The sequence below is a fragment of the Lagenorhynchus albirostris genome, chromosome 11 (genome assembly GCF_949774975.1).
Source record: "Lagenorhynchus albirostris chromosome 11, mLagAlb1.1, whole genome shotgun sequence".
Lineage (NCBI taxonomy): Eukaryota > Metazoa > Chordata > Mammalia > Artiodactyla > Delphinidae > Lagenorhynchus > Lagenorhynchus albirostris.
This window is the reverse complement of record NC_083105.1, coordinates 57999475-58016658: the sequence shown is the minus strand read 5'-3', so window position 1 is coordinate 58016658 and position 17184 is coordinate 57999475. Positions and strand designations below refer to the sequence as shown.

Below are 17184 nucleotides of genomic sequence, written 5' to 3'. Positions count from 1 at the left end.
GTACCCTCTGTGCATGTGGAATGTGGAGCTCAGAGAATGGATGCCACATCTGTGCTCTGATAATCACCAACATAGCCTAAAAATGAGCCTGGCCAAACAAGATGAATGTATAGGCTGTGTGGACACTAAGTCTTCCACTTAGAAGCAAAGATGCCTAAAATGGACAGCGGAAGTGAACGAGGGTAAGCAGGAGGGTTTGACGGGCAAGATTCAGGGCCCTTCCATAAGCCCTGCCAAAACCATTTCTATTGTCAGTCTAATCATATCTACCAAATTCAGCCACTCCATTTGTTCTCTTTATATGCCACATGCATTAAAAATAGTAAGAATAAAAATCTGCAGCTTCCTAATAAGCCACATTTAATTTTAGAGATCAAATATGGGACTGGCTGATGTTGGTTAAAAACAAAAGCAGAAAAAAACAACAAAGCATTTATGGAGGTTTCATTCCATTCACAGTTCCAAAGATTAAGAGCTAAAAGCTAGGGGCTGACAACTCTCAGAAGCTACACTTACCTCTCGGGCAAATATTCTCTCTCGGACCCTTTGATATTCCTCCTCTCTCTCTTCTATTGACTTGCTCCTCCTTCCATCCTGCAATGGAACTCTGATCTAGATCGATGAGCAGAATTAAGCTAGTTAAGTTCTCCTCGTACTGCAAGCTCACTGCACACCAGCAAGGAAGAGAAACCGGGAGAGTTTATAGTTGCCATCAAAAAAATGGAAAAAAAAAAAGAAATAAAATTTCCAGTGTTGGACAGGTTTCACTGGGTACATCTGACCATGCAGTTTGGGAGATCAGGTTTTCTGGATGGTTGGGGCCTCTCCATCTCCCCACCCCCCCAACCAACCAGAGTATCAAGAACAATAACTTTTTATAAGGATTGGGTTGCTTCCTTGTGTAATCAGGTACTCTCCAATCAGTAAGGATGAAGAGAATAGCCCAGGGAATAAAACATTGCTTTGGAGGGAAAGCAAGGGATAGGAGGAAGCTAGAGAGGGAGAAGAAACAGGTATTTAGCAGAGCTAAATTTAGAAGAGTTTTTACAGAACTAGCACCTGACATTATCCCTTTTTTAGTCACTAACGCCATGGCCTGTAGAACCAAGTCACACACAGCTCAGCAAAGAGGGCCTTGGAAGTGAAATCCCAAGGGCGAAGCTAAACTCAGAGCTTAAGCATTTTTCCTCATCTTAACTATAGCTACTGGAGGGAGGGAAAGAGAGAGAGTTTACAGAAATAGAGAAGAAAGAGAACAGAGCAACACAAAGAAGAAAAGAGAAAGAAAAGGAGAATAGAACAGAAAGAAGGATGGACAGAGAAAGGACCAGACAAATGAGATACGGTAGAGAAAGGGGAGAGGTAGAACGACAGAAAGGGATAAGAAGTAAATGGAGGACAGAGAACCTTACACTCTCTGAAAAATGCAGTGAGGTGACTAGAGGGGATGGCTGGCCAGACCACCACCTCTGGCTAGCCTACGACCCAACTCTCCACCACTGTCTTTTCCTCTTAGCCTGTGAGTTGTGAGCACTGTCCTGGGTAGGATGTTATAGTGTCCTTTTCCATACTGCTCTTTAAGGCAAGGTGCTCTGAGGGAGATAAGTCATTAAATGCATGTCATCAGGTTATAAAAGATTCTGACCTTCCATCCAGAGGCTTTCAAAGTTTCAGATGAAGCAACCAAGGAGACTGCTCCTCTAGGGTGATCTTCCTGGACTTCACCACTCTCCAGAGGAAAGCATAACTTCAGGAGTATCAACTTTTGACTAGATGTAGTTCTCACTAGCCTAAATAACCTAAATTCTGCTAAACGTCCTTTTACAAATCCCATTCCAAGAAGACATAGGACCTCGAGGTGCTTTACTGTCCTTAGCCCCTAGCACTGGTAAACCAATGGCAGAATAGGAAGAGCGTTGGGCTTTGAGGTCAGGCAGAATCTAAGCTCTGCTACCTCTGAGTAATGTCACTTAAGGCAAGTAACTTAACATCTCCTAACTCAGTTTTCTTATATTTAAAGTGGGGCTAATAACCCCCATCTGGATTGGGTTGTGTGGAGGATTAAAAGAGATAATGCATATAATGTGTTTAGAACAGAGGCTAGTTCAGGGAAAACACTCAATAAAATAGCAGTTACTGTGTTTATTATTAATATTACCGACAGACAGTGCATAGAGCCTATCCTATTATGGATCAAGCCTGAAGCTGAGAGATGAAAAGTTCACAATAGGGAGAGTTTCCATTCCACCCCAATATGCCTCTAGGCCTGAATAATTCCTGATCCACAGAAAAAGGGTTTTGGGAAAATGGAGAGAAGGGCATCAGGATGGAAAGGCTCTTTCTTGTTTTTTAAATTTTATTTGTCTTTTTGTATGTTTCATTGTTTCCAATCTGACCCAGCATGTTTGTCCACGATAGATAATGGCACTTTTCTCAAAAGGACTCCCTCAAATACTCAAGTAGCAAGCAGGAAAAGTCCTGGTCTCAAGACCATACAATATCCAGAGAAAACTAATTTTGACTCTAGAGGTAAGATATTATTATAGTTATTATTAATTAGCAAGACTAAATATTGGCTTTACCCAACCATATTCTTTAAACCTTAATCCTGGTTCTCTACCTAACCTCCTTTGGAGGCTAAGCAGAAGCAGGCTGGATCTTAACCCCATGAAGCTAGGAAAACTAACCCCCAAACATCACTATCTGAAGGATGGGCTAGAAACCAGGGCAAAAGCCAGGCCCATAAATGAAGGGATGGGGCAGACTTTTCACTTCTTATTCCCACAGGAGTGGATCAAAAACCTGCCTGAGGTTCCCAGCATCAAAAGCCAAATTAACTCACTCACCTTGGTGGAAGAAGTTGGGAAAAGAATAAGGAGTTTGCAGAAAGGGATCAGAAACACCTTTACAAGTGGGTAAATTAGATAACAATTTTGCAAGTTCAAGGCTAGCCCTGAGATAGGAAGAGTGGAACTGGGATAAAGTAGCTTTGGGTGGTTCCCAAAGAAATCCAGAACTATTAAAGAAAAAAAGAAGGGAGCCATCAGCTGAATCAAGGCTGAAGCAGGGAGGGACCTTGCTTTGTCCCAAAATGAAGTGGAGTTAGAAGTCAGTGGCAGAACCAGGGAGTTCCAGGCCAAATGAGAAAACCCAGCAAACCTCAGCACCATGTCTCTCTGGGGCTAAGAGGGTGGCATTTAGCTCAACAAGTGCAGTTAGTCCTCAACATTAAGCCAAAGCCAACTCAGTATAGCTCAACACTTTTTTCCACACTGAGATATTACGAGTTTTCTCCATCCCACAAAAATTCTTCTCCCCTCCCAGTTTCTCTTACTGCAATCTCTCTGTATAGACCCAACCCTTTCCATTCTTCACCTGGTTATCATCTCGGTCCATACTGGCATCATCTCTCTTGAGAATGAATCTCTGCTGAAATTCTGTATTCTTCTCATCCTTTATATGTTCTGAGAATCTCTGTTCAGGGCTGGGATTGGGAGAGAAATGTGGAAGGAAGGGAAGAAAGACTCTTGTCAGGAAGCAGACCTCCTAGTATAGTTCTCTTAAATTCTACAACCCCCACCCAGGGGATTTCTGAAGTCAGGGATCCAAAAAGTCACATGAAAGTTTTAAAGAAATCCTCTGGGACTGTTCTTTATACATCTATAACTTATCTTCTTCCAAAATTTTACCTGTCCTATCACTAAAGGTGAAGAGAGGCCAGAGCCAGTCTTCACAAAACACTAGTGCCTCTAGCTTCTATTTCCAAGGCCTCACAAAGAGTAGAAATTGATAATATAACCCACCCTCCCTCCACTGTCCCCTCTCCAGAAAGAGAAATCTTGATCCTACACCTTCCTCTTCCATCCCAGAGGCTATCCCAGGAAAGTCTTCCCAATCTGTGGTTTCCTCCCTTACATTCTTGTGTTACTGGTTTTGTTGATGATGACAGCTTTTCCAGTTTGGTCAACATTGTGGTCCATCCCAAAATAGGCAGCTACCCGATGTAATAGCATCCGGTGATATGAGGTCATCTGAGGGAACTTCTTGAACTGGTTGCTGCAGGGAAACCCAGGGGGAAAAAGTGAAATAAGGACAAGTAACAGCAGTAACAGCCAATTGTAATTTTTCTTACAAGTGTTGAAAGTGGGGAATTTCTTAGGAGAAAGAGACATTATTATAAGGAAGATGATGGTAACCAAAGATGGTAACCAAAAAGGTTCTCTCAACTTTATCTACAGTATTTTGTAGATCCCTCTGACCCACTATCCTCATTAAGACTACTCCTTATGCAATAAGCCCTAGGTCTCACCCACCTAGATGATATTCTACAAAGAAAAAAGGGAAAAACTTAAGAATAGTGAAATATGGGATAAGGGCTAGCTGCTAAATTTTTTTCAACTCAAGTCTAAGCAATAACTTAAAAACTTCATTTAGTTTCCACACATACACTTTTTGATCCATTCTGATTACTTCTCCCCAACTCCTTTTGGTTCCCAGTGAGTTATTACTTCCAAATTCAGACTTTTAAGGGAACGATGAAAGAGGGATATCCTAAAATTTTACCTGAATTTCTTTCCAGTACCCCTCCCACCTCTAATGTGTATTTCATTCAAGTAACTTACTTGTTGTCATTAATAAAGTCCAGAATCTCCTGTTCTAATTTTAGCAGCATCATTCTGTCCCTGTTTAAAAAAGATTAAAACAAAACAAAACAAAAGGCAGCCCTCCCATAGACATTGAAAGCAAGGATTGAAAACACAGCCTGCTCACTATACAAGCTGAAGGGACGGATAGATCCAAACCCCGAGAGTGGATCAAAAATGCAAAGGCTGCTGAGCCTCACTGCCCTGTCTTATGTTACTTTAAAAAAGAAAAACAATCAAGCCTCCTAATAATGTACTTTATTTTCCTTGTCAGAAACCTAATTCTGTTGCCAGTCATATTCCTATAAACACATACTTTATATTTATAAATCTAATCATTGTTCTATACTCCATCTGGTTATTTATAGAATTTTTAAACAAGTATGATTTAGCTTTGGTACAAATCAATTATTTTTTCTTCTGTGCTTTTTAATTGTATTCTCAAGCCTTCATATTTCTTTGTCTGCATTCTTCTTCCAAATAATTTTTCTCAACTCTTCTGGAAGCAGGAACCTCAATATGAGGGTATTCTGAATCTCCAACAGAATATAAAACTACTCTGGAGAGAAATGGTGTGTCAGGGGCTAGGCATCCTGGATTCTAATAATGGAAAAATTCTGAGAAGCTATTTGGCCTCTTGGGTATTCTGCTGGTCCTGGCCCCTTTCCCCCTTCCATCAAATCATGTTATTACCTTGGGTTCTTTTTCAGTGTATTTACAAGAAATTCATGTAGGTCTATTCCAGTGGAGTCCGTATATTCTTGACTGGAGTCTAGAACACCACAGTGAAATAAATTAAAAATAAATGAAACTGTCTTGCATGATCTCTAACCCCAAGCAGAAGCCCACAACCTGATCAGGAGACATGAGAACAGGAAAGGAGAATCAGACTTCAGGATTTTTAGCTTAAAAATCAGAATGACCTTGATTTGCCAGCCCCTCAAAATTCCCCATGACAGTGATATAAGGTGGAATCTGGGTCACAGTGTTACATTCGTATTACATTGAAAAGCCACCTTGCCATCAATAAGTATTTATTGAATGTCCAGACACAAACAAAGGTTTTATTCTAGTTAAGGAAAATAAATTCTAGGTACGGACAAACAGGGCTGAATTTTCCAGAATCTCAGCATCATATAAAGAATCATATAAAGAATCAACAATCAAATGTTGATTATTTATATTTATTTATAAAATTTTAATCCTAAGATTGCCTTTTTCCTCTTAATTATCATTAAAATTTTTTAGGGGGGGCTTCCCTGGTGGCGCAGTGGTTGAGAGTCCGCCTGCCGATGCAGGGGACACGGGTTCGTGCCCCGGTCCGGGAAGATCCCACATGCCGCGGAGCGGCTGGGCTCGTGAGCCATGGCCGCTGGGCCTGCACGTCCGGAGCCTGTGCTCCGCAACGGGAGAGGCCACAACACTGAGAGGCCCGTGTACCGCAAAAAAGAAAACAAAAAAAAATTTGAGGGGGGGCCGTACCGCACGGCTTGTGGGATCCTAGTTCCCCGACCAGGGATCAAACCTGGGTCCCCAGAAGTGAAAGCGTTGAGCCCTAACCACTGGACCGCCAGGGAATTCCCTTAATTATCATTTTTATGGACCATGTGTTTTGGCTACCAGCCCAAGAATTTAAATCCAAAGAGGGCTTAATAATTACATGCAAATTTACATTATTAAAAAAAAATCACTCCAAGCATCCCCAAACCAAAATATAAATATTATCTAGAGAATCTGCTACCAGTGATGATCCATCACTATTTATTCCAGAGCAAAAATAAAATCAGAATTGACTACAATGTCCTCCCCTATGGGTAGCCCAGTGTTAATGGAATAGCTCTCTGTCAGCCCTTAAGGCAGGGCTGGATAAAGCAGCAAAGAAAGTAACTTAGTTAGGCACCTCCCCAAACAACGATGAAGTCAGCAGGACACTAGGAACTGTTGGGCCGATAAGGTCAGTGGGAAGATGGAAGGAAAAGGCACTGCAGAGCCAGGCCCCAGGAGAGATGAGAAAGGGGGAAAGTCTTCACCTCTAGACAGCATCTTCCTTGGGACCTTTTCTTTGTTTTTGTCCTTGTCTTCCTTTTCAGAGACATCCTTTGTGGACTTTTCTTCCTCCTTGTCAGAGGGGCAGCTGATGTGCAACTGAATTATATCCTTGGACAAGGGGAAAGAGAAATATAATCAAAGGGGAAAACAACTCTCCTGCAGCCCTTTGAAATCTCAAAGAAGGCAAATCTTAGGGTGGCAGCATTCTCTTACGAAAGAGAATATTTTGTTAATTAAATTGTTTTAGCTTTTGTTCTACCAAAAGGGTAGAGGCTAAGCTTTTTCTGTCAACAATCACAGCCTACTGTATGGAAAGCTCAAGTTATGCTTGCTGTTCCTGCCATAAGAATTGGAATGGAAATGGTTCTAACCACCAGAGGGAAAGGTGTGGGTCTGCATCATCCTGGGTGGTCCAGGTGTGAAGACCTATACTTCATGCTCTCACCCATGCCCTTATTTTACTGCAGCAGCCTGTTTTGAAGCTCCTCTACCCTGATTTCCAAGCCTAATGTTGATGCCGTGGATGCTACACCAGTTTAGCAAACAACTGCCAAACTCAAAGCTACACTTACTCTTATAAAGGACCTACCTGGGTTTCTAGTGGCCCGTCAGCAAATGGGGCAGAAGACTCCTCACACACTGCAAGGCTGCGCACCAACTTCAGCTTGGAATTAGACTGAAAAAAATAAATACACATACATATTCCCTTGGTGGACACTGGGAAAGCTTTTGGCTGAATAAAGGGCATTCTCTTTTGCTCTGTTAGTTGCTTCTTCCATAAATAGGGTTTTTTTTTTTTTCCCCTTCAAACAGGTCCTACTCATTCATTCCTGATTCACTTGAAAGATAATTCTCTTGCTCACAACAGTAGATATATAAAAACAAAACAACTACTTTGGACAGATGATAGGAAAACCACTTTGCTTAGCTCTCCTCTCTCTCTAGCTCAGTGCTCCAATATCACACTCAGAAGTTTACTGAGAATACACAGCAGCAGAGCTTAGTAGAAAGACTGGATTTAAGAACCAGAAGTCCTAGCTTCAACTCCTGGTTTGAGGTATGAGATATTGAGCAAATTACTTGACCTCTCTGGGTCTCTTTTTGGTCCTCAATAAAAGCGGGATAAAAATGCTTAAGGGGTTGGTGTGAGAATTAGATTATATAAGGCATGTAAACATATGTATCATAAATAGTGCCTAGTATAAAGTAGACGATAAATGCTAAGTGACTCTAAACCTGAGGTGGCAAGGGTATGGAAAGAAGTGTCTAAGAAAAAAGTAGAAAGAAAGAAAACTTTCTAACATTTGGGATTCAATGTGACAACTAATCCACTTGGTTTACTTATGCTGGCTGGAGAATCCCCAAAAGATCTGAATTCCACTTTATAAATCACTGCTCTCCTAGGTATCTCCAAAGTCAAAAATTATAGTGACTCATTAGAAATCTACCTATAAACATTTATTGAGAGTTCTTACAATAAAATCAAAGTTTACAGTAAATACAAAAGCACAAAACATGGTATGTGTGGTCCAGGTAGCACAGTATAGTGAAAAGAATTTGCAAGTCTGAAGAACTGACTTCAAGCCTAGTTTTGCCGCTTTCTAATAAATGTCCTCTGTCAAACTCACTCAAACTCTATAAGCTCAAGCTTCCTCCTCTGTAAAATGGAAATAATAACGATAATAACTGTCTTACTTATTTCTAAGGTTTGGGGGGAAGTGAAGTAGCAGAGAACACCCTCTGTTTTTTTTCTTTTTGGCCGTGCCCCGCAGCATGCAGGATCCTAGTTCTTTGACCAGGAATCGAACCTGCACCCCCTGCGTTGAGTGGAGTCTTAACCACTGGACCGTCATGGAAATCCTGAACACCCTCTGTTTTAAACTTTACTGTCCAGCCCATCACTGTGGATTAGGCCATGTAAGGCAAGCCACAGAGCCAATTTATCATACATCATAGTCTTCTTCAAACCCAAGCCACATACTGGCTGGGACACTCCCAAATTCTGCCATTATTTTTCAAGGGGAAAGGGGTGGACACCCTTAATTATTACTTCGATGTACAATTCTTCCCAATGTAAGAAAAGTTTAATATTTTACTGTTCCCTAATTAAAATTAAAAAGCTATCACACACTAACACCTATAGTCCTACCTGATAACACTGCTTAAAATAATCTGTGATGTACTAATTTTATCATACAATGATTAAAAACAAAATCTTCCTCTTTGCCCCAACCTAAAAAGTGAATCAAAACAAAACAAAACGAAACAAAACAAAGCCTGTATTTTTAGGATGTCCAAAAATGTTGAATCATTTTACTAATGGTAGAGGATTTATCTTAAAGAAAATTCACATGGCGAAAAACCCCAAAACTGCTGGGAGGCAAAATAAGAGAGCCAGAGATGAGCAGAGAAACTGGCATTACAGCAGAACCAGTACCAGTGTGCTCAGGCTTTGTTTGTGGGAGGCTCTGGCTGGGTATCCTTTCAGGTATCAGAAATAGACTGTGACTGAACTAAAGATAATGGAGAAAAATAAAGCCAGACATTCCAATAGGACATATGTATTTGTGCATGCATGTTTGTGCGTGTGTGTATGCATGTTCACAATCAGGGTACAAGGGACAGGCAAACTTTGCCTATATATAATCCAAATAAACCAGTTATTAGTGATAAGTCCATTTGTGCAATGTTCTACTAATAACACTAGAAAAGAAGCTATAGAGGAAGGGCTCTCACCTTGGCTCTTTTCCTGGCATGACCGTGGTTGGATGTCCGCCTCTGTTAGAAGGGGATTAGAAAATATTAAAGGTGGGGGAAATAAACACTTAAGTTAAAAGCAATACAAGTTTACAGAGAAAAAGCACTAACTTTAAAACCATTATAATAGCCAAACTATGATGAGACCCAGTTGTTGTGGTTGTCCCCTATGCTACAACTCTAGCAGCTGTGACATGGAAGGGACCACAGGCCACCTACAGACAAACCACCACTCACCATGAAGATAAAGAATAGAAAGACATTGACTGGTTGGCCTATTTCACAGATTGATAAAAATTACTTTTGGATGAACCAGGGAATCCTCTCCTGATTAGGATGCTTCTGGAAATGTCACTACCATAGCACAACAGAGTGTTTTTTTCCCAAGCTTGCTAACAGGAGCCTATTTAGCCCATAGTGGGTGTGAAATATGGCTCCTAACCATCACTTAAAATAACACCTTTATAGGACAACACATTGAGAGTTCTAACTTGAGATACTCAAAAGACCTGTCCCTGTGGCTGCAGAAATGGAATGAAGGCTCTTATTGCCAACTGCCTACCTCCCTGAATATGAGAATTCTCCCAGTTCTAAGCTCCTGGTGCAGGCTCTTATAGCCTGTCTGGGTCATGGATATAAGATGGGACAGGATAAAAAGAAGGGAGCATGGAAGATGTGGATAAGACCTCCAGAGCAAAGGGAGGTAAGGAGAGCGAGTAAAGAGCAGGATAGAAGCTGAGGAAGATGAAGAATGAGGGCCTGAGGTGGGATGAGGGAAAGAATGACTAATTAATTGGTAAGGTTTCGAATAGCTGAGAAGTCAAAATGAGGACTTTCGGGAAGAGGCTGGGTGACACTTAGGGCTTCTAAGATGTTTGGAATGGAACTCACTGCCACTGAGGTGTGGAAAAAACTGAGGCTGGTGGGTGGAGGAGGGGAAACAGATGGAGGCAGAGTACCAGCATGGTCCTGGGTAGGTGAGGATTTCTTTCCTTTGTCCTCTTCACTAGTTACCAAACAACACTGCTACAATGCAAAATGGAGAACCGGAAATGTGGATGGAAAAAGTGAGAAATGATGGTGAATCTGGTCAGTGGCAAGGTCTGTTATAATAAAGGAAGAATCATAGTCCAGGAATATGAAGCAGTATTTGTCACTATTTTTTTCAAATTAAGTTATAACATACATACGACACAAACATTCAAGAGTTATAATGAAGGTATGCAGAATAGTAAGTCTCCTTTCACATCTGTCCCCCAGCTACCTGGATCTCTCCTAAAGGATCCACTAGTACTGAATTTCTTGTAATCTTTTACAAGAGATCTTTTATGCATCTATAAGATTATTGTACATGTGTACACACACTTTTTTTTAAACCAAATAGACGGATATTGTACACACTGCCCTAAACCTTACTTTTAAACTTTTTTCAAGGATACCTCCATAGAAGAGACACTGTTTTTCTTAATGGCTACATGGTATTCCATCGTGTGGCCATACCATAACTTATTTTACCAGTCCCTTAAACTGTACCATTTAGGATGTTTCTGATCTTTGTTAGTAAAAATAATGCTTCAATGACCATATCATTGAGTATATCTACAAATATGGTATAGTCCATTTAAAAATTTTATATTTAAAAATTTTATAAAGTATTGCTAAATTGCCCTTCAAAGAAGTTATACAAATTTATAACCCTACAAACAATGTATAAATCTGCTTATTTCTCAGAATGCATAATTTTCATTAAATAGTCAAACACATACTGAAAGCCTAATATGTATCAGGCACCATGCTAACTACTGGAGGATACAGAGATAAAAGACACAAACCTTGTCAAAAAGGAACTCATAATCCTGTTGGAGAAGACAGACAAATAGACAATTACAATACAGGACATTAAGTGCATTACAGAGGTACTCATGGAGTGCTAGAGGAGCACAAGTGTCTAACTCAAACCTAGGAATTCACAAATTCACATGTTCACAAATATTGAGTGCCTGCAAGGAACTGTGTTGGGCCCTGGAGGTACAAATGATGAGCCTAAACTGACCTGGAGGAGGCCAGGGAAAGAATACCACGGAGGGCATTCTAGGCAGAGAAAACATGTGTAAAAGCATGCTTTCTCCAAACTTTTCAGGGGCCAGCGAATCAGTTAATGCTGGAGCATAGGATTCCAGAGGTGGATGGATGGCAGGCAAGGGCTAGGTCACAATATGCCATGCTGACAAATCTGGGACTTAGCCTAGGGCAAGGAGACACACAGAAACTCTGGAGAGAATTAACACAATCAGATCTTTATTTCACAGCCATCTTTCTAAAGCAGTATGGTAGCTGAATCAGAGGGGATTACAAGTATAAAGGCAGAAAGCCCGGCTAGGTTATTTAAAGGACCCACCTAAGTTCAGTATGTGTTAAGTCAGGACTTGCCCATTCTAAACTGAATCTCAGAACCTGCCCTTTATAGCACTGTTTCCATGCCAAAGATGTTCTGAGTTCCAATTGCTGATTCCAAGAATATGTCTCACACAGTACGAGTAATGAAAGTCCCCTTTCCTCAAACTTTCCAGCTCCAATTCGTAAAAGGCACTCTCTTGACAGAGTCAGTAAGATTCTTGTGGAGACTTACCAGGTGTGAGTTGGGGGGAAGGTAAGAGAAAGAGCAGAATTTTTAGTGCTGTTGAAGGGGAACACTAGTAGAGGGGAGAGGGCTTCTGTAGGGTGGCCAAGACTTTGTAAAAGGAGCAGGAGTTCCAGTAGATGGCAGCAGCAACTCCACCTGCTCCAGCAGCAACAAAAGGAGTCTGAGGGGAGGCAGGTTCCCCACCCAGCCTCCCACACAATCTATCTGTATATCCAGGTGAAGACATTCTTAAACCAAGTGAGTATCCATAAGGCATATAAAACCTATAGTCACCCTTTCTTTTCTACCTATCTTCAAGAAGAACACACAACAGGAGTTCAGAACACCACTTAAAATTGTCTCTTGAGAATAGAGTAACTTGGACCAAAAAGTTCATTTAATTATTATCTTCCATGTAACATGACAGCACATAATTAAACATTCAACACTTATTTGTCCTGAGGATTTAAAATTCATTATTGGGATCAGTGGAAGCTAGAAGTATAGCTGGAACAGTGGCAGACTGTCTCCATAAACTCTGGAAGGATGGGCTGGGAATGACAATTCACATGCAAAAGATAATGGAAAGAAAAGCAGCCATGACAGAGATCTGGCAAATTGTAAGTGGAAATATAGTAGAAAAGCAGGCAGCTAGAGAACAAAATACTTCAGAGAGTTATCTGATTTTAATTCATCCCTTTATGTTGTTGCTGTCTTAATCTTTACGTAAGACAAGGCCTAGGTGAATTGGGTTGTCAAGAGAAATCCTGCTTCAAGTTTCTAGACCCTCCAAAATGTCATTGCTACTGCTCTTTAAACTAACTTACTACAATTAACAGTCTATCTCCTAAGCATATAATAAAGACCAGTCTCACCCCTGGGCAAGAAGGAAAGGATTTATATAATTTGGGCTTGGGTAACAGAGGAAACTAGTAGTGACCACAGGGAAGAGAACTGGAACAGGTAAGCTAGAGGAGGCCCAGAGTCTGGCTGGGTACCAAAGAGGAGCCCTGGAAAAAGCTCGGCTGGCCATCTACTGCCATCATATCTGCACTGTAGTATGAATTCGGATGGAAAACAATAGGCAACCAAAGAATAAAATTCCTCTCACTCACATTTACCAAGTGGCAAGTTCAGAGACTATTTCTGTCCAGAAAATGCTGACTGCTTTAACACAACCAGGATATGAATTTAAAACTGTGTGTAAAGCCAGGCAGCTCTAGTTTTAAGAGTTTATTGTAGGGACTTCCCAGGTGGCGCAACGGTTAAGAATCTGCCTGCCAATGCAGCGAACAAGGGTTCGAGCCCTGGTCCAGGAAGATCCCACAGGCCGTGGGAGCAACTAAGCCCATGTGCCACCACTACTGAAGCCTGCGTGCCTAGAGCCCATGCTCCGCAAGAGAAGCCACCGCAATGAGAAGTCCGCACACCGCAACGAAGAGTAGCCTCTGCTCTCTGCAACTAGAGGATGCCCATGCGCAGCAATGAAGACCCAACGCAGCCAAAAATAAAAAAAAAATTTTTAATTAAAAATATGGTTTATTGTATAAGCCATATTATGACTTGTCAAATATGTGTTTGTATATAGTTTGTTTTTTGATAGTTAAAAAATATCAAAATGTAGCAAGAACCAGTGTTATTCAGGTCCTAACAGATTAGGGATTTCATTCTGTTTTCTTTAGACTTCATTGTGGACTCTGACAAAAAGGGAAGGAGATATTTCTTGAGAGCTGAAGTTGGGTTTTTAGGGAGAATCAAATGTTTGTGTAAGTGACTGGCTTCCTATAGATTTCCAAAGCCACCTCTAATGACGTTTCTATTTTGCTATAAAGAGTGCGCATATGATGCACTTCTAATCCTTACCTGTGTCTCCTGACGCAAACTGGTATCTTCACTCTCTTTCTCAATTTCTTCCTTGCTTGGAGTCTTAGATATAAACTTGTTTTTGTTTACAGATTCTTCCACCAGTTTTTTTTCCGATTCTTTCATTATTTCCAGAGTCTCTTGAGTAGTGTTACTGTTAGACATCTTCTTCAATAGAATACAGCAGCCTCTATGGACTCCTAAAGAAACATGAAATGCATTAAACAGGAGCTGTGTATCTAAACTTAACACACCTGTAAGACTTGTATTTCATACAGAAGCCTGAAATAGCCTTCCTGTAACCCAGTATAGGGTCCTTTGATAAATGTTACCCCTAGATTAATTTCATTTCTTTAAAGAAAAAAAAAAAGCTTTACTGAGGTAAAATTGACAGAAACTGCATATATTTAAAATGCACTAGGAATTCTCCAGCAGTCCAGTGGTTAGGACTCCCTTGGCGCTTTCATTGCCAAGGGCCCAGGTTCAATTCCTGGTCAGGGAACTAAGATCCTGTAAGCCACATGGCGCGGCCAAAAAAATATATATATATACAATTTGATGAATTATGAAACACACATACACCTGTGAAACATCATCACAATCAAGATCGTGAGCACATTCATGACCTCCAAAAGTTTCCTCCTGCTCCTTTAAAAGCCCTTCCTCCCCTTTGCCACCACCCCCAGCCAACCACTGTCGCTACAGATTAGTCTCCATTTTCTAGAATTTTACATCATACAGTATATGGATTCTTTTACTCAGCGTAATTATCTTGAGATTCACCAGGATTCAGTTCTAAAGCAATGTAGTTTAAGTCCCCTTGGCACTTTATTTGCCCTCCCTTGTTCCCTACAGAAATCTGCTCACATCTTCAGCTTGAGCACTCCACAGAGTTATCTCACTAGACTCTCTCCAGAAAGAAGATATAAAGCTCTATTCAGTACCAGAGAGGATCACTCTCCTTTCCCAAGGAGAACTTCCACAGCTGCCACAAACCACAACACTGTTACCAACTTCAAGTATCTCCTCCATCAAAAAGCAGCAAAATCAGACAATGCTTATAGAATCTTAAATTCTTTCCTTTATCTTAAGCAAGCTGAAAAGGCAAGAAGAGAGTTTTGTAGTCATCTGTCCTTCGGAAAGACTGGGTCTCTCCCTGGAGGAAGAGAGAATCTTTGCTTTGCTATTCACTATTTGGGTTCAGTCACTTTACTGCCTCCCAAAGATGCAGAGATTTGTAGTGCAGGGGTGGTAGCTCTTTATCACTTGCTATCTCTACCTGGGAAATCCTGTAGTGAGGTCAATACAGTAATCCAAGCACCCACTCAGTAACAGAAATTGATGCTCTATACAGAGATTCATGTCCTCAACAACTGTTGAAGTCAAAAATGCTTAGCTCCAACAATGGTTTATAATAGAGGTTTCTCTTTCATGGATTACTGACTGTACTTGAATCCTAAATATTTCTTTCCTTTCTTTAAAAAGATAAGACTGGAAACCTTCCCATATGTCCTGTCTATTCCATGTGACTCTAGAAACCAAGCTAAACAAACAGCAATGCTTCAAGAAAATTGTCATGCCAGACATTTTTTCCTCCTTTCAATCAGTTTCAAGGATAAGACCCAGACGGCTCTTAAGAAGCATGCGTAATCTCATCCTGGCATAAGTTAGTCTGCAAAGATTATTGCTTTGTTCACCTTTTGGTGGCTACTGAGAAGCTGCCTGGAGACTTAAGTTTAAAAGGCTAGAGTCATTCATACAATCATAGTCATACAGCTGAATTTAAATTCTTTTTATTGATTGATTGATTGATTGGCTGTGTTGGGTCTCCATTGCTGCGCACAGGGTTTCTCTAGTTGCAGCAAGCGGGGATTACTCTTCATTGCAGTGCACGGGCTTCTCATTGCAGTGGCTTCTCTTGTTGTGGAGCACGGGCTCTAGACGCACAGGCTTCAGCAGCTGCAGCATGCAGGCTCAGTAGTTGTGGCATGAGGGCCCTAGAGCATGCGGGCTTCAGTGGTTGCAGCACATGGTCTCAGTAGTTGCAGGAGGTGGGCCCTAGGGCATGCGGGCTTCAGTAGTTGTGGCATGCAGGCTCAGTAGTTGTGGCGCACGGGCTCTAGAGCACAGGCTCAGTAGTTGTGGCACACGGGCATAGTTGCTCCACGGCATGTGGGATCTTCCTGGACCCCACGGTTCGAACCCGTGTCCCCTGCATTGGCAGGCGGATTCTTAACCACTGCGCCACCAGGGAGGTCCCTATTTCTTATCTTTAAATTCAGCTGTATGTGACTTCCCTGGTGGCGCAGTGGTTAAGAATCCGCCTGCCAATGCAGGGGACACGGGTTCGAACCGTGGGGTCCAGGAAGATCCCACATGCCGTGGAGCAACTATGCCTGTGTGCCACAACTACTGAGCCTGTGCTCTAGAGCCCGTGCGCCACAACTACTGAGCCTGCATGCCACAACTACTGAAGCCCGTGCACCTAGAGCCCGTGCACCACAACGAAGAGTAGCCCTGCTCACTGCAACTAGAGAAAGCCCGCACACAGCAATGAAGACCCAACGCAGCCAAAAATAAATAAGTAAACAAACAAACAAATAAATAATAAAATAAAGATGAGAAATACTGGAAGAAACTGACTACAATAGAAAATGGCTGATATTTTATTTTTTAATTAATTGATTCAGGACCTGGAGGCTTCTATAAAAAAAGTTACAACCTACAGAGCTTACGTTTTTTATTTTTATTATTTTTTAATTTATTTTTGGCTGCGTCGGGTCTTCGTTGCTGCACGCGGGCTTTCTCTAGTTGTGGTGAGCAGGGGCTACTCTTCGTTGCGGTGCACGGGCTTCTCATTGCAGTGGCTTCTCTTGTTATGGAGCACGGGCTCTAGGCGTGTGGGCTACAGTGGTTGCAGCATGTGGGCTCAGCAGTTGCGGTACGCGGGTCCTAGAGTGCGCGGGCTTCAGTAGTTGCTGCACATGGGCTCAGTTGTGGCGTGCGGGCTCAGTAGTTGTGGCTTGCGGGCCCTAGAGTGCAGGCTCGCAGTTGTGGCGCATGGGCTTAGCTGCTCTGCAGCATGTGGGATCTTCACGGACCAGGGGTTGAACCTGTGTCCCCTGCACTGGCAGGCGGGTTCTTAACCACTGCGCCACCAGGGAAGTCCCTACAGAGCTACAGATCATTGGCTGTATGTGGGAACTGCATATACACATATATGTTTTTTCCCCCATGGGTAAATCAAGG

General features: G+C 41.8%; 1 protein-coding gene across 19 annotated transcripts in view; it reads right to left on the bottom strand.

The window, feature by feature from the left end:
* Window positions 1–17184, bottom strand: part of R3HDM2 (R3H domain containing 2) — a 148218-nt gene that overhangs the window by 30853 nt on the left and 100181 nt on the right. For 6 of the 19 annotated variants that reach the window (XM_060165801.1, XM_060165802.1, XM_060165803.1 and 3 more), the window contains 10 exons: window positions 13936–14135; window positions 11282–11305; window positions 9429–9470; window positions 7282–7368; window positions 6674–6800; window positions 5337–5415; window positions 4623–4682; window positions 3916–4056; window positions 3376–3484; window positions 517–612 (listed from right to left, as the gene is read on the bottom strand). In XM_060165801.1, the coding sequence (XP_060021784.1) occupies window positions 517–612; window positions 3376–3484; window positions 3916–4056; window positions 4623–4682; window positions 5337–5415; window positions 6674–6800; window positions 7282–7368; window positions 9429–9470; window positions 11282–11305; window positions 13936–14100 (930 nt within the window). In that variant the 5' untranslated portion in view covers window positions 14101–14135. The remainder of the gene's footprint in view (window positions 1–516; window positions 613–3375; window positions 3485–3915; window positions 4057–4622; window positions 4683–5336; window positions 5416–6673; window positions 6801–7281; window positions 7369–9428; window positions 9471–11281; window positions 11306–13935; window positions 14136–17184) is intronic. The other 13 variants (XM_060165790.1, XM_060165798.1, XM_060165793.1 and 10 more) reach the window with 5 other exon arrangements.